At 54.0% G+C, this 21865-nt stretch overlaps 1 protein-coding gene across 10 annotated transcripts in view; it reads left to right on the top strand.

Moving 5' to 3' along the window:
* Positions 1-1747: 1747 nt before the first annotated feature.
* FLYWCH1 (FLYWCH-type zinc finger 1) overlaps positions 1748-21865 on the top strand; it is a 24631-nt gene continuing 4513 nt past the window's right edge. For 3 of the 10 annotated variants that reach the window (XM_059415579.1, XM_059415577.1, XM_059415576.1), the window contains exons 1-8: positions 1751-2053; positions 3962-4084; positions 15606-16049; positions 16319-16774; positions 17949-18395; positions 18528-18791; positions 19126-19395; positions 20251-20523. In XM_059415579.1, coding sequence (XP_059271562.1) covers positions 15716-16049; positions 16319-16774; positions 17949-18395; positions 18528-18791; positions 19126-19395; positions 20251-20523 — 2044 coding nt within the window. In that variant the 5' untranslated portion in view covers positions 1751-2053; positions 3962-4084; positions 15606-15715. The other 7 variants (XM_059415574.1, XM_059415572.1, XM_059415575.1 and 4 more) reach the window with 6 other exon arrangements.

Below are 21865 nucleotides of genomic sequence, written 5' to 3'. Positions count from 1 at the left end.
ATGTGTTGGCTAAATCACAGGGGTGAAAAGTGCAGTCTAGGGAGTACAGTGATTGTGTATAACCTTGCATAGTGACAGGTCTGATTACGCTCATTGTGATGTGCTGTTGCCTAATGTATAGAATTGTCCAGTCACTGTGTTGTACACCTGACATTGATATAACATTGTCAGCCAGACTTCAATAAGAAAAGCAAAGTGTAAAACAAGCGATTAACAATAAATATGGGAAAGCTGGGCACCAGGGTGTTGCAGTCCATTAAGCATCTGCCTTGGGCTGGGGTCTCATGATCTTGGGGTCCTGGGATTGAGCTCTCTGCTCAGCAGCAAGTCTACTTCTCCCTCTTCCTCTGTGATCTCTCTCAGTCTCTCTCAAGTAAATGTATAAAATCTTAAAAAAAAAATTTAAAAAACCCAGGCTAAGTGAAATAAGTCAGACATAAAACCCCACATATTGTATGATTCCATATATATGAATGTCCAAAATAGGCACATCTATAGGGACAGAAAGCTGAATAGTAGCCTGGGGTTTGGGGCTGAGGAATGTTTCAACTGTGGCTACAGGATTCTTCCTGGAGTAAAAATATTCTAAAACTGATTGTGCTGATGTTTACACAACTTTATGAATATGCTAAAAAAACTGAATTGTACATCTTATTTATTTATTTATTTATTTATGCAAATCTCCTTAATGGAGGCCTAAAGAAATACTAGAGGTTCTCATTTGAGCTTTGGCAGTCAGCCTTTTACAACATCCATGTAATCCATGTCATGTCGCCTTTGCAGTATTCCACAGGGACCTCTAATAACCCCCAGATTACACTTTGAGAACCATTCCTCTACTGTAAAATTTGTATTTCCCCCTTTGTAATTAATAAGTATCTTTGGGATTATGTAAATACCATTTCCTTGTTAAGCTCTCACCCTCCAACTTTAGAGGCGATTAATAATTTTTGCCGAAATCAGCCATTAATTAGGATGGTTGACAAATGATGATTTTCTGCATCATCTCTTCTGCATTTCTTAGTTGGGCTCCTACAGTAAGAGCGAGCCTTCCCTTCTCCCCATTTATTTATTTATTTATTTTTAGAAAAAGAGAGCTGCAGGCAGGGTTGAGGGTGAGGGGTGGGATGGGGGAAGGGCAGAGGGAGAGGGACAATCTCCAGCAGACTCCACACCCAGCAGAGAGCCTGATTAGGGGCTCCATCCCACGACCTTGAGATCATTACCCCAACCAAAACCCAGAGTCAGACGCTTAGCCAACCGGGCCACCTAGGTGCCCCTACTTATTTATATCAACTCTTAGGTTCTTTTATTCAAAGTTATAATCCGTTATTACCAAAATTCACTGTGTTTTGCATCTCAAATTGACCCAGCTTTGCGGTGGGGTCATTTGAAGGTTTCAACAAGATGTATAAGAAATTTACTTCTGCTGGCGAAGGAAATTGACAGGTCTAATACGATATTTAATCAAATGCTCCCGCTTAGTGAGCAGGGAATAAAATCCTCAAATCCTCGTGGAGGCCTGGGGGTGGTCTCAAAGAAGCCCCCCAACTCACCTGTCTCAGAGCCCCGCCCAGAATCCCCAGTGCCCCCCGCCTCTGCGGCCAACGCTCCGCCCCCGGGCGCCACTGCCCAATCCTGAGATTGCCCCGCCCTTTTCGCAAACCCTGGCCCTATATCCCCGCGCCGATTGGTCAAGCCGCCAGCTCGGCGCCGCTCACAGAAGAGCCGGAGAAGCGGAGTTTGACCGAGGAATGGGGGCCCCGCGGCCCTGCTGCGCATGCTCGCTGGGAGACTGCTTGGGCGTTCCAAGGGGTCGGCTCCCCAGCCGGGTGGCGCGCGCTCCCGGCCAGCGCGGCGGCGCGCGGGCACGGGGCTCGCTCCCGACAGGGCAGGTGGGGGCGGGGAGCGGGCGCTAGGGTTGTGGTGGCCTGAGGCTCCTGGGCCGCGAGGTCGACGCCCGTGGCTGCGGCGGCCGAGGCCAAAGGACCCGCCGCGGCTCGGTCTCCGGAGAGGGAGGGTTCCGCTGCCGCCGCCGCCCGGCCGGTGCCCGGTGAGCACGGGCCCCAGCGGGCCGGGGAGGGTCCCGGGTCCCATGGCGTGGCCGCGCCCCCGGCCAGGCCTCCCCGGGGGTCCCGAGGGCCGCTGAGGCTGGAAGTGGGGGTGGGCACCCGGCTCCGGGTCCCGGCGCTCAGGCCGCCTCCTTGTCCTTCACCCGAGACTCGTCTCCCTTCTCCTCGCTCCTCCTTCGCCCCAACCCAGCAGATCCCGGACTGAGCCCCGACACCCCCAGAAAGGGAGCCCCCCCGTTCGCCCCTTCCGTACCCCCGCTCTGCGGTGTCCTCCGCACCGTGCTGACCCGCGCTGGCCCCCACCCCAGCCGCGTCCCGCCTGCGCGGTTCTGTAGGTCCCAGTGACCTTGCACTTTTTGCTGCTGTTACACCCCTCCTTCCACTTCTGATTGCGCGGATGCCTCTTGTGACTTTCAAACTTTTTGGACTTGAGAAATATGCTCCCCATGCATAACTTGTGCCTGCGGACATAGATTGCTGGGAGAGAAGTTCAAACGTCCTCTCAGGGTACGGCCGCGTCGCCTCTACCTTTGTTCTGATTTCATTCTGTTGTGTTCTGTCCTTTCCGTTCCCAATGACTATCGCTAACCTGTGACACTGATTTCGGGACCTGGTGGTTCTGACCACAGTTTGAAACCCTTGTTTTAACAAACCTCCGTCTTTCTCAGCCTCTGCTTCTTGCCTCTGGGGGGATGCTGAGTTCCAATAATCAGATAATCATGGTAACCTTCAACTTCCCCCCCAAAAGGTATATTTTTAATACTTCGGCATTTCTGCATCTCAGGGCCAAAAATCACTTTGAGGACTGGATTTGAATTTTCTGGTTTGATGCCTTCAGGTTTATCTTGTTCCTCTTCCAAAGGCTCCTAGTCGGACTGGGAGAAGAGAGGGTGTGAGCTTGGGGCTGGAGCGTGGAGTGTTTATAAGGGAGAAGGAGACGATTTTTACTGGAGAGAGAAATAATTAAGTTCAGCTTTAGGAAGATTAACCAACTGGCACTGCCTAGGGAGAATTAGCCAGGCTGGATGCTGGATGGGAAGGCCACAGAGGAATGGGGGAGGACCAAAGCCCTGGAGTGATGTTCTGTGGGAAGGCCACGGGAAGGTGGTGTGACCAGGTACAGAGAATGAGATTTGAGGACACATGAGGCCTGGTGAGGAAGAAGTAAAAAAAAAAAAAAATAGCTAAGATTCTGGGGTGCTGGCTGGTTCGGTGGGTAAGACAGGGGACTCTTGATCTCCAGGTTGTGAGTCTGAGCCCCACATTAGGCATAGAGATTAGTTTAAAAAAAAAAAAAAAAAAGAAAAAAAAGCTAAGATTCTGATCTGGTGACTGGTGACTGAAGGACCTGGGTCTGGAAGGACCTGGAGCCAGAATCTTCCTTTCTGTGCCCTGTGCATCTCTCAGGTACTCAGGAGTGGGGTTCCCAGGGGACATATGGCAATGGTATTGTTGGGCTGGGTGGGCTGCATCCAGCAGGCAGAGGCCAGAAATGCTGCGAAACATCCCTCATTGCACAGGACAGCCCCCCTCCCCCCAAATGCCAGTGGTGCTGAGGTTGAGAAGCCCTGCTTTAGAGCCGTGATTCCGAATCGCTGGGGGCGGGGGGCGGTCGCTGCCACCTTCAACACCTCCTAGGAGCAATACCTGTGTGTACGCACACACAGAGAGCATGCGTATTTCATAGGAAGTTCACCAGTCAGTGAGTGCACACCTCTACCCCTCATAGCTCCATAGCACACGTGGGAGGGGGAGAGCTGGAGTCCCCCAGGAGCTTTTTCAAACATCAAGACCCCTGGGCCCAACAAAGAACTCCTTGCGTGATGATTTACAGTTTATGGAAACTTTTCAAATACAGCATCTCATTCGCCACTTTTCTTATTTCACAGGTAAAATCAGTCCAGAGGATTGATGGAATTTGCCCCAGGTGTTGTACGGAGCAAGTCAGCCTCAGCTGTAAGGACCGGATACTGGTGGATGGGGATGGCGGGTCTCGCTCTCGGTGCCTGAAGGTAATTCTGTTGATCCACTGTCAGCTGCCGAGTGAGGCTGGGACGTTCAGGACCTTAGTGATGAGCTCTTGCCTGAGAGGCTCCCGGCAGTCTGGAGTCTCGTGGGTCTCTTAGGTGTGTCAGGTTGACACTGAGCCCTTTGGGACCGCACGCAGGAAAGCAGTATCAGTGGGCAGTTGAGTGTGGGCTCAGAATTGCTCTGTGTCTCAGTCCTGGGGGAGGGGAGAAGAGAAGAGAGGGATGAAGCAAACCGCAAGGCTCTCGAACCTTCCGTGTACATCTGCCCAATTTAAAATACTCGTCACTCGGGGCGCCTGAGTGGCGCAGTGGGTTAAAGCTTCTGCCTTCGGCTCAGGTCATGATCTCAGGGTCCTGGGATCGAGCCCCACATCGGGCTCTCTGCTTGATGGGGAGCCTGTTTCCCTTCCTCTCTCTGCCTACCTCTCTGCCTGCTTGTGATCTCTGTCTGTCAAATAAGTAAATAAAATCTTTGTTTTTAAATTTTTTAATGTTTTACTTTTCTTTCTTTTTTTTTTTTTAAAGATTTTGTTTATTTATTTGAAAGACAGAGATCACAAGTAGGCAGAGAGGCAGGCAGAGAGAGAGAGAGAGAGAGGGAAGCAGGCTTCCTGCGGAGCAGGGAGCCCGATGCGGGGCTCGATCCCAGGACCCTGAGATCATGACCCGAGCCGGAGGCAGCAGCCCAAACCACTGAGCCACCCAGGCGCTCCAAGTAAATAAAATCTTAAAAAAAAAATACTCGTCACTCAATAAATCTTGAGTGAGTGAAAATTAAATACTACAAAACAAACACAAGGATCCAAGTATTGACCTCAACGCAATGATCATCCAGAGTAAAAAAATGCATTTGAAGTCCACCCATGATAAGTAGACATATGCGTGGCAGAGGAAAAGTTTCATAAAGTCATACCCACTTATATCGCATGCAGTGCAGATTGGCAGAATTTTAAAGATTGCGGACTTGAACCAGGGATGACAGGGCCAGTGATCCAGGCAATTAGAAAAGCAGAACCTTAGACCGAAACAAAAGAAATAAAGCTGTCTCAGACAGATGTGGAAGGAACGTGTATGGAAGCTTTTACTTAACTCATTAACCAAGGAACCAGAAAGATCTAATAACCAGTTTGCAAGAGAATCCAGAGAAGATTCCAGAAGATGACAGATACTGAAATGTGCACCTGGAAGCAAAACTGGCTTTTTCTTCAGGCGGAAGAATTGTTTACACGTACTTATTTGCATGGAGAGAAAGTTTATTGCCCATCGACTAGAATAGTTTTGCATTGATCTTGGTTATCTACGCTGTGCAGAGCTGTCCCAGTAGCTCAGGCTGGAAGCCCATAACCTGGAAGGTTGTGTTCTAGACAGTGCCCAGTTTCCGCTGAGGCGCAATGGTCCTTTACAGTCTCATAACCTCAGTGAAAGAAACTTCTGATCAGAGAATGAGGCTGGTCTCAGTCGATTTGGCCTGATTGCTTGCATAGGTATGAGCACATTAATTCACTGTAAAGGCCCTGTGGAGTTTGCTTTGCTGGAAGGAACCTTCCAGGATGGGATTTTTAGAAGTTTGGTATTTGCTGTCCCAAGGTATGGAAGCCATGCTAAGCTCTCTCCTCCACATTTCACTTATATTGCTTAGGAGTTTGAGCAAATTCCCGTCTGTGTTCTTGAGGTTCTCCGAATAGCTCAAGGTATGTGAAATACATTAAAATGTTATAGGATTGCGGTACCTGGGTGGCTCAGTGGGTTAAGCCTCGCCTTCGGTTCAGGTCATGATCTCAGGGTCCTGGGATGGAGCCCCACATCGGGCTCTCTGCTCAGCGGGGAGCCTGCTCCCCCTCCCCCCCGCCGCCTGCCTCTCTGCCTACTTGTGATCTCTGTCTGTCAAATAAATAAATAAATAAATAAATAAATAAATAAATAAAATCTTTAAAAAAAATGTTACAGGATCATCTCAGAAAAGATGAAATCATAACTCTCCTGCTGATCCAAAATAAACAGGTGTTATGATTTTATTTAACACATTAATGAGGGAGCATGTACAGTGAGACAGATTAAGTGAGATCACATATATAAAATACTTCCCGTGGGGCCTGGCACACACACAAAAAGAAAACCCTTTAAATCCTTCTTAGGCACGTCACTTAGTGACTGATACGTTTCTCCAGGGCCTCTCCTCAAGTGTTTCTCAAAGCACAGTCCGTGGTCTCCCAGAGCCTCATAGGGTGCTTGCTAAAAATCCAGATTCTTGAATCCCTCTCCAGATCCTCTGTCCGAATTTCAGATGGAAATCCAAGCATTTGTATTTTTATCAAGGGCCCTGGGGAATTCTTAAAAAGGCCAGAGTTACACATACAAGTAATTATAATAAAACTTGCATGAAAACTATACTTAGCTCATTGTATGGATTCACTTTCTCTTGTTTCATTTTTTAAATTTTATTTCATTTTTTAAACACTGATCTCAAGTAGGCTTTCTCAGCCTTGGCTTGGTTGGCATGTTGGACCAGATGCTTCTTTAGGGGGTGTTGGAGAAGCCACCCTGGGCACTGTAGGATGTCGGGCAGCATCCTTGACCCGGCCTGGTAGATGCTGGTAGCACGCCCTGTCTCCCAGTGGTGACAACCAGAAATGTCTCTGGACATTATCGGGTATTGCCTGGGAAGCAAATCACCTTGACCGACAACACCAGTCTGAACCCACTGCACTGATACCTAGGTCAGAATCCTTAGTGTGAAAAGAACCATTTTTACTGATTTTACGAGTTGAGGCCCCGAAGGCGGACACAGGCGTCTTGAATGAGGACTGTCTTTATCAGCCCGCTCTGGGTCACAGGAAGCGAGGATTCAGCCTTGATTCCTCCGCTGGGACACAACAGAACAGTGGACTCTGACTGAGGGGCTGATTTGGAAGATAAACTGAAGATAAACTGGGGTAGTGAGTGCAGAGTCCTTCCCGGCTAGTGGCAGCCACGTCCTTGTGTCTGGTAAATAGAAAATACTGTCATCACTGTCCTGTCCAGCTGGGAAAACAGAAACTACTGTAAGATTTCTTTTTTTTTTTAAATTTCTCTAAAGATTTTATTTATTCATTTGACAGAAAGAGAGAGATAGCGAGAGAAGGAGCACAAGCAGGGGCAGTGGGAGAGGGAGAAGCAGGCTTCCCGCTGAGCGGGGGCTTGATCTCGACCTGGAATCATGACCTGCCCGAGCTGAAGGTAGGCGCCTAACCACTGAGCTACTCAGGCGCCCGCGCTGTAAGATTTCCACTGGGGGTTTCCTTGTGGTCCCCGGTGGTGGAGGAGCTGGGAGGCCAAACAGGAAATGGCAAGCGAGCCCGAGTGTGGCAGGGGCCCCACATTGCTGGCACAGCCAGGCTGAGCTCCAGGGCAGGCAGGTGTCTTCTGGAACACCCTCCTCGCCCCAGCCTCCCGTGTCCCACTGTGCCTCCCATGGGCCAGATCAGCCGGAAGTCACTGGGATGAACCACGAAATAGCTGGTTTGTAGGGCCGCATCGGTGCAGCTGACGACGTACTCTGAAGGCAGCTCTGAGCATCAGCTTCCTCTGCAAGAGGGAGAAGCAAGAGGTGCTTCTTAGGTCTTACTGTAGCCGCCCAGGGCACAGGGAGGCACCCCGTTAGCTCCACACCAGCTAGGCCTGGGCTGGAGTCTTGGCTCTCGCTAGCCATGTGTGCCTGGGCCGCTCATTTATGGCCCCAGACACTGAGCGGGGCTGGTGGTGACGCTTGGTAAGAAGATTGCTGGGTCACCGGACTGGAGGTGTGGGCTGGTGCCAGAGGAGCTTTGTTCCTGGCTTAGGTCCCAGGTCCCAGGATGGACGGCAAGGCTCTGGACCAGAGGGTGTCTCCCTCTCTCTCTCTCTCTCACCCTACACTCAGGAGGTCTCTGTCACTTACTTTCTCCGTCAACTCCCACTTCGTCTGTAAGTTTGACACTTGGGTTTTCAAAGTCTTTTGAGTTAATTTTAGACTTTAAAAAAAAAAAAGATTTTATTTATTTATTTGATGGAGTGAGAGAGATCACAAGTAGGCAGAGAGGCAGGCAGAGAGAGAGGAAGGGAAGCAGGCTCCCCGCTGAGCAGAGAGTCTGATGCGGGGCTCGATCTCAGGCCCCTGAGATCATGACCAGAGCTGAAGGCAAGGCTTAACCCACTTAGCCACCCAGGTGTCCCTAATTTTAGACTTTAAAAGCATTGCAAAGGTAGTATGAAGAATTCCCACATACCCATCATCTGGTCCCCCCAATTGTCAACCTCTTACCCGATGCTGCGTGGAGAGTGAATCAGGATATCAACATGGTACAGTTCTCTTTGCCTACACTGTTGACCTGACTCTAATTTCTCCAGCTTGTCCCCAACATCCTTTTTCCGTCCCGCCATCCCATATGGCATTTAGCTGCTCGGTCCCCTCAGCCCTCTCCAGTCAGTGACAGGTCCTCACCCTGCCCTTGTCCTTGATGACCTCAGCGTTTTTCAAGTGTTCTGGTCACTTGTTTTGCGGGCTGTCCCTCGATGTGCCTTGTCTGATTGAAGTGGAGGTGTGCACTTGGGGCAGGAGTATCCCAGAGACCGTGGGGTGTCCTTGGTGCATCTCATCAAGGACGTCATGGTGTTGACGTGTCTTATGACTGACGAAGTCGGCCTCGATGCCCCGGGGTGTTCGCAGGATGTCCCCTCCGTCGTTACTGTCTTTCCCTTTGTAGTTAATATATATCTCGGAGGGAATGTCTTTGAGGCTCTGCGGGTCCCACAATAAGGATTTTTAATGTCCTCAAGTGTTGCTCATTTCTCTGTTCCGTCATCTGTATTACCCTTTCATTTCTCGTGTGACTTGTCACAGGGGAGTTACGGAGCTAACGGACAAATGATGGAGTGAGGAGATGGAGCTTGTCTCCCGTTTCCCGGGGTGCCGAGTTCATGCACACTGTCCACAATTTCAAGAAAAAGAAATGGAAGGAGAAAGTAAATGACTGCTCTTCCTACTTTTAACATTTTGAGATATTTCTTCCTAGGTATTTAAGGCTTTGGGGCTTTATTTTTGTTTTAAAGATTTTATTTATTGGGACGCCTGGGTGGCTCAGTGGGTTAAGCCTCTGCCTTCAGCTTGGGTCGTGGTCCTGGTCCTGGGGTCCTGGGGTCCTGGGGTCCTGGGATCAAGCCCCACGTCGGGCTCTCTGCTCAGCAGGGAGCCTGCTTCCCCCTCTCTCTCTGCCTGCCTCTCTGCCTGCTTGTGATCTCTCTCTGTCAAATAAATAAATAAAATCTTTAAAAAACATAAAAATAAAGATTTTATTTATTTAGTTAACAGAGAAAGACACAGCGAGAGAGGGAACAGAAGCAGGGGGAAGGGGAGAGGGAGAAGCAGGCCTCTAGCTGAGCAGGGAGCCCAATGCGGGGCTCAATCCCAGGACCCCAGGATCATGACCTGAGCCACCCAGGCACCCCATTTTTTTGTTTTGTTTTGTTTTGTTTTTGAGGCCATGAATACATAAAATCAGTCTGTAACCCACAACTCTGAGCAGAGCCTCCAGAAGCAGAGGGAGAGGCCCCATGGGGTCCAAGCTGTACTTGGGTTTGTTTTTGGGAAAACCTTAGCTTAGAAAAGATGGTATTTGCAGACTTTGTTCACTGCATCTGCTTCCTAAATGTTAAGTTTTGTAAATACAAACATTTTGGGAAATCTTTGGTTATTTTTGCTTCATGGAAGAACTCCCACGTTCTTGTTTTGGAAACGGTCCTGTGAGGCCGCTCGTCCTCGCCGAGGACGCAGTGCGCGGGCCGTAAGAAGCAGCACCGCCACCCTGCGGCCACCGAGAGCATTGCTGGCGGGCTTCTCGGAGCGCGCCGGGCCGGTTCTAGGCCTGCCTTACGTAATGATTTGATCCTGGGCTGGGGCTCCATCTGGTCTAGGTGGGGGCCTCCACCGTAAAGTGGGGCGAAATTGCAAAGGACATGTTGATGCGACGTGTGTGTCACGGAAAACAAAACGTCCGTCCAGAGCTCTGACCCAAAAAAGGGACAGAGCAGTGTGTCTGAGGGGCAGGATTATGGGGCGTTGACTAGGAATTCAGTTTAAACAAATTTTTCTATCGTTTTTACAATATAATCTTCGCAACCTCCACAATCTCCTAATGTTCAATCCCTCTTTTTTGATGAGGAAACCAAACCCAGTAGGGAAAGGCCTGCTTAGGGTGTACAAGACCGGTTTTCGGGGCGTCTGATGGCCTCATCAGTGGAGCGTGTGACTCTTGATCTCAGGGTTGTGAGTTTGAGCCCCATGTTGGGTATAGAAATGACTTTTTAAAAATCTTTAAAAAAAAAGGAAAGAAAAAGAAAACTGTTTTTCATCCTAGTGACCCTGGGGACCTTGAATCCCTATAAGGATATTTTCTAAGCAGTTTTATTGAGATCTGATTTACACGCATACAACTCCCCTGTCAAGAGTGTATAGCTCACTGTATTCCATATGTCCACGGAGTCCAACAACCATCACCACAATCAGTTTCACTGATTCACAATCAGTTTCATTACCCCAAAAGCCCCACACCTCTTAGCATCACTTCCAGATCTCCCCCCGCCACCAGTCCTGTGCAGTCGCTCATCTGCATTCCATCTCAGTGGATTTGCCTGTTCTCAACATGTCATATGAACGGAGTCATGTATATGCCATCTTTTTTTTTTTTTTTTTTAAAGATTTTATTTATTTATTTGACAGAGAGAGATCACAGTAGGTGAGAGGAAGGGAAGAGATCACAGAGAGAGGAAGGGAAGCAGGCCCCCTGCTGAGCAGAGAGCCCGATGCGGGACTCGATCCCAGGACCCTGAGATCATGACCTGAGCCGAAGGCAGCGGCTTTAACCCACTGAGCCACCCAGGCGCCCCTATATGCCATCTTTTGAGTCTGGATGCTGCTGCCTTTTTTTTTTAAGATTTTATTTATTTATTTGTGTGTGTGAGAGAGAGAGCGAGCGAGCACAAGCTGGGGGGAGAGGCAGAGAGGGAGAGGAAGAAGCAGACTCCTCACTCGTTCCCGGGACCTGGAGCTCATGACCTGAGCTGAAGGCAGATGCTTTACCAGCTGAGCCCCCCCAGGCGCCCCGTGCCCAGCTTCTTTGACTAAGCATGATGTTCTCAGCGTTCATCTGGCACGTGCCAGAACTTGATTCCTGGTTATGTCCGAATATCATTCCGTCGTATGGATGGACCACACATAGGCCTGCGCAGGTGGTTCCGAGGGAGATCACGGTGTACGGATCGACACAGCTGGTGCCAACCCTGCACCGGGGGCTGAACAAGAGAGCGGTTGGTGTCCGCAGAGCTGGCGGACAGCCTGCAGACAGCCGGGCCGAGAAGGCAGGAGTGTGAGCCGGCCTTCCAAAGTTGGACTGTTGAGGGAAGGAGGGGCTTTGGTTAGGTCTTATTCTCAGACACAGGAGACCGAAGAACCTTGGTAGTCCCGGTGCAGAGAACGTGGAGGCAGAGAGTGTTGGTGACCAGAGAGATCAGGACATGAAGGGTGGAGAAGGGGCCCAGAGGGGAGGAGAGCTGTACCAAGGGAACTGGGGGGAGACAGTTTATTTCCAGATCAGGAGAAAATATGTATGCCCCCTTCATCCAGATAGTGAAGAGTGGTAAGAGCTTATGGAGAGATCCATCCTCAGAGGGTAAACAGTGAAGCAGATAAAATGGTTAAAGTCCTCATCCTGGGGGCGCCTGGGTGGCTCAGTGGGTTAAGCCGCTGCCTTCGGCTCAGGTCATGATCTCAGGGTCCTGGGATCGAGTCCCGCATCGGGCTCTCTGCTCGGCAGGGAGCCTGCTTCCTCCTCTCTCTCTCTCTCTGCCTGGCTCTCTGCCTACTTGTGATTTCTCTCTGTCAAATAAATAAATAAAATCTTTAAAAAAAAAAAATAAGTCCTCATCCTGGAGAGAGAACTTCAGCTTGTTTGAAATCTGCCTTTTATGTACAACCTCATTCCCCAGTGATGTTAGGTAAATGGAACATTACTCCATGTAGTTTGTTACAGATTTGTGTGCATGTGGTAAAACATATATCACAAAAATTTACAGCTTGAATCATTCTGGCCCTCACGCTGGTATGCCACCATCGTCACCCTCCGCTGCCAGAACGTCGTCATCATCATCCCAAACTGAAACCACACCCACTGAACAACAGCTCCCTGTCCCCTCCCCACTGCAGTGGCCCCCCGATTCTGCAGCCATGAATTTGACTAGTGTAGGGACTTTACAGAAGTGGAATCACATGCATTAGTTTTTTTTGTGACTGGCTTATTACATTGCAGACTTTTTGCTATTTTTGTTGTTGTTGTTAAGATTAGGGGGGAGTGGGAGGTTGGGGTACCAGGTGGGGTATTATAGAGGGCACGGATTGCATGGAGCACTGGGTGTGGTGAAAAAACAATGAATACTGTTTTTCTGAAAATAAATTAAAAAAAAAAAGAAAGATGAGAGAGAGAACACAAGCAGGGGTAGCAGCAGGCAGAGGGAGAAGCAGGCTCTCTGCTGAGCAGGGAGCCCGATGTGGGGCTCGATCCCAGAACCCCGGGATCATGACCTGAGCCGACGGCAGACATTTCACTGACAGCCCACGGGTGCCCCCATTACCGGGGTCTTAATTCTCATTGCCATCCTTCATCCTTAATTTTTTTGTTCTTCTTGGTGGATTACCAGCCCATTTAAGTGTGATCAGCTGAGGGATTTAACGTTTCTGTATCATGGCCCCTGAAGTTCAAATGCACTTTGGTACTGTGCATCTCACAACCTTTTCTGTTCCATCCATCAAAAAGCCAAAACCCACCAGGCTCAGTTACCTTCCAAGAGTACCAGTTACTGCTGAGTAACAAATGACCCCGATCTCACTGGCTTAAGATAAGTTTATTTTTGATGGGTATCCCATGAGGTGGGTGGGCTGTTCCCATGGCCGCCGTGCAGGATCGCACAGGCAGGGGGTCTGCTGGGCTGCACAGTGCAGGATGCTTTTCCGCGATGCCTGGCAGTGCTTCCTGCCAGCACGTGGCCGCTCACACGGCTTCCTAATGTGGCGTCTCCTAAGGGTGAGGACTTCCAAGCCCGCAGCTTGCTTCCGCCACACTCAGCAAGTCTCAGAGCGAGCGACCCGTCTGGGCTGGAGCCTGTCCAGATTCAAGACCACATTGCGAGGGGGGCCTGCGTACTTGATGTGGTCATTAGACGATCTACATTCCGAGACCCCTTAGTGGGTGAGGATGGTAACCATCAAACCAATCCAAATTCAAGGTCATTGCCAGACCCCTGCTTTTCAGCAGATGATGAGGGTGTGCGGGGGGGTGAGATGGGGGTGGCCAGAGTTCGCCTTTGGTTGTGCTGAAATCTCTTCCGTATCCTTTGAGGGGTGTACGTGTTAGAAGCGTTTTATGCAGAACTTGTATTTGAGGAGATCTCACCGTCTTCTGACTCTGGGGTACCCATGACTCTGGGTCCTGTTCCTGTGGAATGTGGGGGCTCTTAGTCATGCCAGTGCCCTCTAGTTTGGAGGAGGCCAGCCTTCGGCATTTGATGGTCTGAGACCAGTGGTGTGTCGGGGTCCCCACAGCGTCCCCTTTTGCCCCGCATGTGGCAGGGACCCAGGGCTGGGCCTGTAGGAGTGTGTGTGCTGTGTGGACGGCGACCACAGTGCTTCGCCTGGCTGGAGTTGTCCGAGGCCTCTGCAGAAGGGAGGGCCGGCCCCCTGCACCCTTGGTCCTGCAGGCTGGAGGCCGCTGGGACGTGGAAGAGCACCAGCCGTCTGGGGCATGGGACCCAGAGCACAGGGACCACAGCGCGAGGGGAGCCAGAGCCCCCCAGCCCAATCAGGCTGCTGACTGACGGTCCTGCCTCAGGCCAATTCGCGAGGGGGCATGGCGGTCCAGGGGCGGGGCTTCCCGCTGTCACCCTTTGCTGCCCAGAGCATCTTTGCGCGCACACTAGGTCCTGCTGGGGCCAGTCTCCAGGGGTCCACGCGTCCCGGCACAGCCACGTCAGGGTGTGGGGCGGGATGGGCAGGGCAAAGAAGGGTGGCACGGGAGGAGCGAGCGTTGGAAAGTCCAGGGCATGATGCGGGAGGGCAGCACAGCCAGGATTCTCGATCAGGTGGCCTGGGACCGGGAAGATTTCCTGGAGTCTCTCCACCACCTCCCACCCCAAACCCCTGTGATGGGCTTCTCTGCTGCCCTGGGATGGGCAGTCGTGTATGGTGAGATGGGGCGGAGATGAGGCACCCCTCTGAGCCTTCAGCCTTGGCTCTGTCCTAGTAGGGCACTGGGGCCCTGCCCTTAGGCTGACCAGGCCTTGGGGAGCTGAATCTGGGCCCCAAACCAGGTACTCCAGAGCAGGAATGGCAACACTGGAAACGAGGGTGACAGCTCACAAATGGGGAGCTGAAATGTGCAGGGAGGCTGCAGTCCTGCTCCTTCTTAATGAGAGTCAGGGGAGACCAAGCCATTCACCCACCAACTAGTCCCTCAAGAAAGCAAGGAAGTTCAACCTACACTGGTACCCAGGGCTAACTCCACCCCTGTAACACATCCTTTGTGCTTCTCCAGCCCAGAAGCCAGGGGTCCTGGAGTGACTGTGGATTCTCTGCACACCTCTACCGCCCTGTCCCCTCCCAGCTGAGGCAGCACCAGCCCCGGCTCAGACACAAGGTCACTGCCCTCCAGGTGTCCCCTGGCATCTCCTGAGTACTGTGTGGTCCGGGGCCTCCGGCCCAGGCTGGGGGACAGATCAGGTTGTGAGTCCAAGAAGTCCCGCCTCTCAGAGCCAGACGTCTCCTTTGTGGTCTGCAGAGCGCCCGTGGGTGCCCGGCTCGTCTCCCTGTGACACAGTGTCAGGAGGTGGGACACCAGGTATCCAGGGAGGGTCTGGGACCTGAGCCCGTGACCTGCGTGCTGGTCTCTGAGGCTTGGTGCTCAGGAAGGCCAGTTACCATCATCCCAGATGAGGTAAACCAGGTCTGGTGAGAGGTCAGGCTCTGGAATCCCCTCGACCCGACTCCCGGCTCTGCACTTCGTGGCCATGTTGGCTGTCCTAGCGTGCCTCAGTGTCCTCATCTGTACACTGGATCAATAAGAATGATAAACTATTATAACATGGGGCCAAATTAAATGGGAAACCCCGTGAAGACACGTCCCACCGTGCTCAGCACCTAAGGGCCTCTATTTGTAGAAGCTCATGGTCCTCAGTGCCTCAGTCTCCCCAAAAGCCCCTGGAGAGCCCGGCCTGTGGTACATTTTACAGACAGGAGTGTGGCATTTGGGGAGGGGACGTCACCAGACCGCAGTTGCCTGAGAGGGCACAGAGGAGCAGAAGCACCTACCCGGGGTGCCCCAGCTCCACGCAGGACTCTCCCCAGCCTTTCAGCCCCCTCTGGCTCCACCTCCGGCCCACGTCCATCTTCCTGAGCCCCAGGCCCAAGGGGGCCTCCATGGATGGATTTTGCCTCCTTCCTTAGGACGGACCCCCTGGACTGCCAGGTTCCTGAGCAGGGAGGAGGAGGAGGAGGACGAGAACTCCACCTGCTGGGTCCTGAGCGTGGCCGCAGGGACGGGCCATCATCCCAGAATGCCCCTGCCGGAGCCCAGCGAGCAGGAGGGCGAGAGTGTGAAGGCTGGCCAGGAGCCATCCCCGGAGTCCCCTGAGCCAGGCACCAATGTTGTCCCTGTAGCGCCCACGAAGCCCCAAGAATTCTCCGAACTGGTCCTGCTGACGGCCTCCACCGAGAGCGTGGATGGGGTGGACTCCCAGCCCGAAGGAGGGCACTGTGTCCTGTCCTTGGAGATGTCCAGTCCTGACGCACTGGCCAGGACCCCCCAGATCCTGTCAGTGGAGGAGCAAGTGGGGGCAGTCCGGCCAACCCCCCAGGCCTTTGAGCAGAAGCACAACAAGTCAGACACAGGTGAGTTCCAGGCCTCCTGCTCCTGGCCCAGCTCCCTCTGTGGGCCTGCTTGCTCAGACATAGGCCCTGTGGACCCCCTTCTAAGGGGTGGCCTTGGGGTCCCATCTCTGCTTGGAGCCAAGCATCCTTTTCTCTAACCAGGACTCTGGCTGGCTGGTGTGATGATCTCAGGGCTTCGTCCCTGCACATCCCCCCGTGCTCCCGTCCATGCCCTTGGCCTCAACGCTTGCTCCGTTCCAGCCAACCCAGCCCTCTCTTTTCCTCCACAGCCCCCAAGCCCCTGGAGTTCCTGAGGACCCCTTTCGGGGGCCGCCTTCTGGTGCTCGAGTGCTTCCTGTACAAGCAGGAGAAGGCAGTGGGGGACAAGGTGTACTGGAAATGCCGTGAACACTGGGAGCTGGGCTGCCGGGGCCGGGCCATCACCCGAGGCCTGAGGGCCACGGTGATGCGGGGCCACTGCCACCCGCCCGATGAGGAGGGCCTGGAGGCGCGGCGCCGAAGACAGAAGCTGCCCGGCCCAGCCCTGCCTGAAGGCTTGGGGGGTCTAGATGGCCCTGGGGGCCAACCAGAGGAGCCGCTGAAAGGGGTGGGCCCCTGGATGTGCCCTCAGGAGCCAGAGCGCACCCCTGGGTTGGTGCTGAGCAAGCCGGCTGCAGTAGAGGAGGGGCTGCGAGCCATGTCGCTGCTGAGCTTGCCCCCCAAGAAACGCCCGACTCTGGGGATCGGTGAGTGCCCCGTGCCCAGCTTCCACTCTGGGGCAGGCAGGAACCCGGGGGTCCTTACCTGTGCTCAGATGGAAACGTGGGGTCCCCATGGTTTGTAATGCGCTCTAAGTCAGCATGGCCCAGAAATCATCAAACCCGGGGGACAGAACTAGTGCTCCAGAACCACGGGGCCCAAGTCCTTCTGGAACTTTGTGATGCAGCAGGGTCTGGTGCGAGGCCCAGAAACGTGAGTTTGAACAGAGCGAGGTGGGCTTAGTGGCCCAGGACATTAGGGGAGGTCAGCCTAGGGGAGAGCTCTGGACCAGGTTCAGGTCACAGCCCCACCCCACCAAGGTTCAGCACAGGTGCTGAAGCTCTGGGGTTTTGGGAACTGTCCGGGTTGGGGCATCACTCCAGTGGAGGGGGGGGGGATGAGATGCTTGATGGGCTGGAAGCGCTCGGTGCCAGTCCCACATGTGGTGGCACCCAGTGCGCGGTAGCTGAGGTCTTGGTGGCTTTTATTACCAGCAAAGGGGAGGTGGACTTGTCCCAAGGGTTGGCTCCCTCCTGATCCAGATGTGAGGGTTTAAGGACTTAGGGCTGCTGCTGTGCTGGGTGCTGGAGCGGGGGAAGGGGCGGTGTGGGGGGGGAGGTGGAGAATATGTGTTTTTTATTGTCTATTTTTCTTTAAAGATTTTATTTATTTATTTGACAAAGAGACAGAGATCACAAGTAGCAGAGAGGCAGACAGAGAGAGAGGGGAAAGCAGACTCCCCACTGAGCAGAGAGCCCGATGCGGGGCTCAATCCCAGGATCCTGAGATCATGACCTGAGCCCAAGGCAGAGGCTTAACCCACTGAGCCATCCAGGCGCCCCAAATAAATAAAATCTTTAAAAAATTAGGGAAAAGTTTCAAAAACAAACCTTAAAAAGAGTATGGACAGGAGTGTTACACCATGAGGTGTAACCACCTGAGCTGGGACCTCCCCGCTAACCTCCTGGAGAGGACCTACACCTTCTCCCTGGCTCCCTCGGGGCATTGGGGGGTCGGGAGAATGCCCAAGGGGCCCATGCACGCCCAGCTCAGGGGAAGCCCCAGTCGGCGTCCACATCAAGGGAAAAAACGCTTGGCCCCCCACACTGCCCCAGACTCCTCTCCTCCACCTGCCGTGACTGCGCCAGCTTCCTCCCCCAGGAGAAGCCCGGCCCCTGGAGTTCCTGAGGACATGCTATGGTGGCAGCTTCCTGGTGCACCAGTCCTTCCTCTACAAGCGGGAGAAGGCCGTGGGAGACAAGGTCTACTGGACATGCCGGGACCATGCGCTTCACAGCTGCCGCAGCCGGGCCATCACCCAGGGCCAGCGGGTGACCGTCATGCGGGGCCACTGCCACCCGCCCGACATGGAGGGCCTGGAGGCCCGGCGACAGCAGGAGAAGGCCATTGAGACGCTGCAGACCCGGCCTGGGGGACCTGGGGGCCAAGCGGACAAGCTGCTCCGAGGCGTGGACAGCCTGCTCCCCCGCAGGGGGCCTGGGACCCTGACTGTCGCCAAAGCCCGGCCCAGGAAGCGCACAAAAGTCCTTCCAGCCCCGCCCCAGGATCCGCAGGGATCCCCTGCTGAGGACCAGGATGAGGACCCAGGTGAGCCCTTTGCATTCCTGGCCCAGAGCCCCCGAGGGTCTTGCTTCCTCAGGTCCAGGGAGGTAGGAGGGGACCCAAAACCCTGAATCGCCACTTCCTCCCCGCCACCGCACCTGTCCCGTTTCTCCCCAGGAGGCCCTGAGTTCCTGAGGACCCCTCTGGGTGGCAGCTTCCTGGTGTACGAGTCCTTCCTGTACCGGCGAGAGAAGGCGGCAGGGCAGAAGGTCTACTGGACGTGCCGGGACCAGGCCCGCATGGGCTGCCGCAGCCGGGCCATCACCCAGGGCCGGAGGGTGACCGTGATGCGTGGCCACTGCCACCCGCCCGACCTGGGGGGCCTGGAAGCCCTGAGGCAGCGGGAGAAACGCCCCGGTATGGCTCAGCGGGGGAGCCCAGGTAGGACAGATTGTGGCCATGGGCCTTGGTGACAAGCAGGAGACCCAGAAGGCCACCTTTCCCTCAGCCCTCCCGCGAGCTCCACCAAGCAGCATCCCGTTCTTAGGGGAACACTCTGGAAGTGGGTACAGCCCTCTCCGGTTGCTCTCCCCTCCCCTCCCTAGCCTCCCCTCCTCACCTTAGCCCTGCTCTGTCTGGGCAGGGCCCTCCCTGAGCTGCTCTGTCCAGGAGCTATGCTGCTCTTGCTTTGAGAACAGGGGCCCCCATCACCTCCCTGCTGAACTCCAAGACCTGGCTCCCAGTTCTCCCCCCGCACCTGTCCTGTTCTCCCCAGGAGGCCCTGAGTTCCTGAGGACCCCTCTGGGCGGCAGCTTCCTGGTGTACGAGTCCTTCCTGTACCGGCGGGAGAAGGCGGTGGGCGAGAAGGTCTACTGGACGTGCCGGGACCAGGCCCGCATGGGCTGTCGCAGTCGGGCCATCACGCAGGGCCAGCGGGTGATGGTGATGCGCAGACACTGTCACCCACCCGACCTGGGGGGCCTGGAGGCCCTGAGGCAGCGGGAGCAGATCCCCAGCCCGGCGCAGAGGGAAGGCTCAGGTGCGGGTGAGCTGGTGCAGAGCACGGCAGGTGCTGGGCCCCGGTCTCCCTGCTGGGACCTTCTGTCCTTGGCCCTGGGCCTGGTGGGGTCTAGCCACCCACGTGTGGTGGTATGCAAACAGACCTAAAGGTCCCTAAAGGCAGGGGTGCTTATGGGCTCCATCTTTGAGGCTGGCGCTGGTGTGGGACTGGCTGGCAGCAGAGAGAAACCCACTCAGCTAGAGGGAGGGGACAGGGGACATGATCTGCTACAGGACAGGAAGTGCCCAGCACCCACTAATGGGGCAATAAGCCTGGACCTCAGGGACATTCTGTCTTCCCTCTCAGGTCCATCTATTTTTCTCACTCCCCCACCCAGTTCTCTCGAGCCCCCCAGACTCCAGCATTGCAGGACCTTTCAATTCAGGGTCTTAAAAGCCTCAAGAGAGAGTTGATCAGTCGCCAGCTGGTCAAGGAGAGAGGGGACATGGAGCCAGGTGGCTCCTGGTGCGTGGTCCCAGCCAGCCATGGGCCCCGCTGAGTGGTGTAGCCCAACCTTTGAGCGGGGTGCTTGCCAGCAGGTGTGGGGTCCCAGGAGGGTCAGGAGGGGCGTGCAGGGACACAGGGCCAGCCTCCCGGGCAGCCCCACAGCCCTCAAAAGGAAACAGCCAGTCTGTCCTCCAGGGTGTCAGGACCGCAGGCCCTGGGCTGGCCGCTGGAGCCGCAGCCCTCGGGCCCCAGAGCGGGGCTGGTCTGCTGGCAGAGAGCAGAGCGCCTCTGTGGGGGCGCCGCAGGCTCAGAGGAAGCGGCTTCGGTCCGTGCCGCCCAGGCTCTGCAGCCTGCTTCCGAGCTGCCCCGTTCACGTTGCCACATTCCTTCCAGGACCCCTCCAGCCTCTGGAGTTCCTGAGGACGTCCCTCGGGGGCAGGTTCCTGGTGTACGAGTCCTTCCTCTACAGGAAGGAGAAGGCGGCGGGGGAGAAGGTCTACTGGATGTGCCGGGACCAGGCCCGGCTGGGCTGCCGCAGCCGGGCCATCACGCAGGGTCAGCTGGTGACTGTGATGCGCAGCCACTGCCACCCGCCCGACCTGGCGGGCCTGGAGGCCCTGAGGCAGCGGGAGCGGCTCCCCAGCGTGGCCCCACAGGCAGACCCAGGTGCAGAGGGGATTGGCGGTCAGAGCGGGGCGAACACGAGCAGCGGGGCTTGCAGCCCTCCTAGCCCGTGGTGCGGACACCTCAGAGGACAGGCACTGTCTGAGGAGCTTTGTGCCCTGGCCTTTCTACCTTTCCAGAGTTTTCTACCTCTCCCGTCCTCTGGAGCCTTTTCCTTTTCCAGAACTTGAAAGCACCCCTAGATCCGTCCCGTTCTCAGAACAACTCCCCTTCTCATTCGTGTCTTCTCCTTTCCCTTATCCTAAGAGGTCTTAACTGGTCACAGATCAATCTCTTGAAAATCAGATGAAAAAACAGAGACTGCTCGAGAAGAGCATGCCAGTGTTTGTGTGTACACACACCTGCGCATGCATGCACACAGGCTTACACACACACACGTGCACACACACGCACACTCATAAGGTTTTGCCAAGAACTAATTTTATTGAACTGAAAGTGGGTTCCCATCACATAAACAGGATAGAAAACAAGTCATTAGAAAGCATTTTTGTGTTTCATATTAATGCATGCGAACAATAAGGGCCACATCTTAAAAAATACAAAAATGAATCCAAGTTGTATAAAACCACCAAAAGAAATATGGCTCTGCTAAAAAAAAAAAAAAAAAAAGTGGTTTCTGGGAGAAAGGAGTGTTTGGCATCAGTGAGAAATAGAAGTCGTGGGGGGCAGTGGGTGGCTCAGTCGTTAAGCATCTGCCCTCGGCTCAGGTCAGGATCCTGGGGTCCTGGGATCAAGCCCCGTGTCGGGCACCCTGTTTAGCGGAGAGCTTATTTCTCCCTCAGCCTGCTGCTCCTCCTGCTTGTGGTTTCTCTCTCTGTCATAAAAGTCTTTATAAAAAAGACTATTTATTTGCGAGAGGAACAGTGAGTGAGAGAGAAGGAGCTAGGGGAAGGGGCAGAGGGAGAAGCAGACTCCCCACTGAGTGGGGAGCCTGATGCCGGGCTTGATCTCCCAACTCCAGGATCAAGACCTGAGCCAAGGGAGCTGCTTAACTGACTGAGACCCTGGATGCCCCAATAAATAATCTTAAAAAAAAGGGGGGGATGCCTCATGGCTCAGTGGGTTAAGCCTCTGTCTTCGGCTCAGGTCATGATCTCAGGGTCCTGGGATCGAGCCCTGCCTGCATCTGGCTCTCTGCTCGGCGGGGAGCCTGCTTCCTCTCTTTCTCTCTCTGCCTGCCTCTCTGCCTACTTGTGGTGTGTCTGTCAAATAAATGAATAAAAAAAATTTTTTTTAAAGGTTATATACTTTTTAAATTTTTATTTATTTATTTGACAGAGAGAGATCACAAGTAGGCAGAGAGGCAGGCAGAGAGAGAGGAGGA

The sequence above is a fragment of the Mustela nigripes genome, chromosome 11, assembly GCF_022355385.1.
Source record: "Mustela nigripes isolate SB6536 chromosome 11, MUSNIG.SB6536, whole genome shotgun sequence".
NCBI lineage: Eukaryota > Metazoa > Chordata > Mammalia > Carnivora > Mustelidae > Mustela > Mustela nigripes.
The sequence above is the reverse complement of the archived record's forward strand: the minus strand, read 5'-3'. Positions and strand labels throughout refer to the sequence as shown.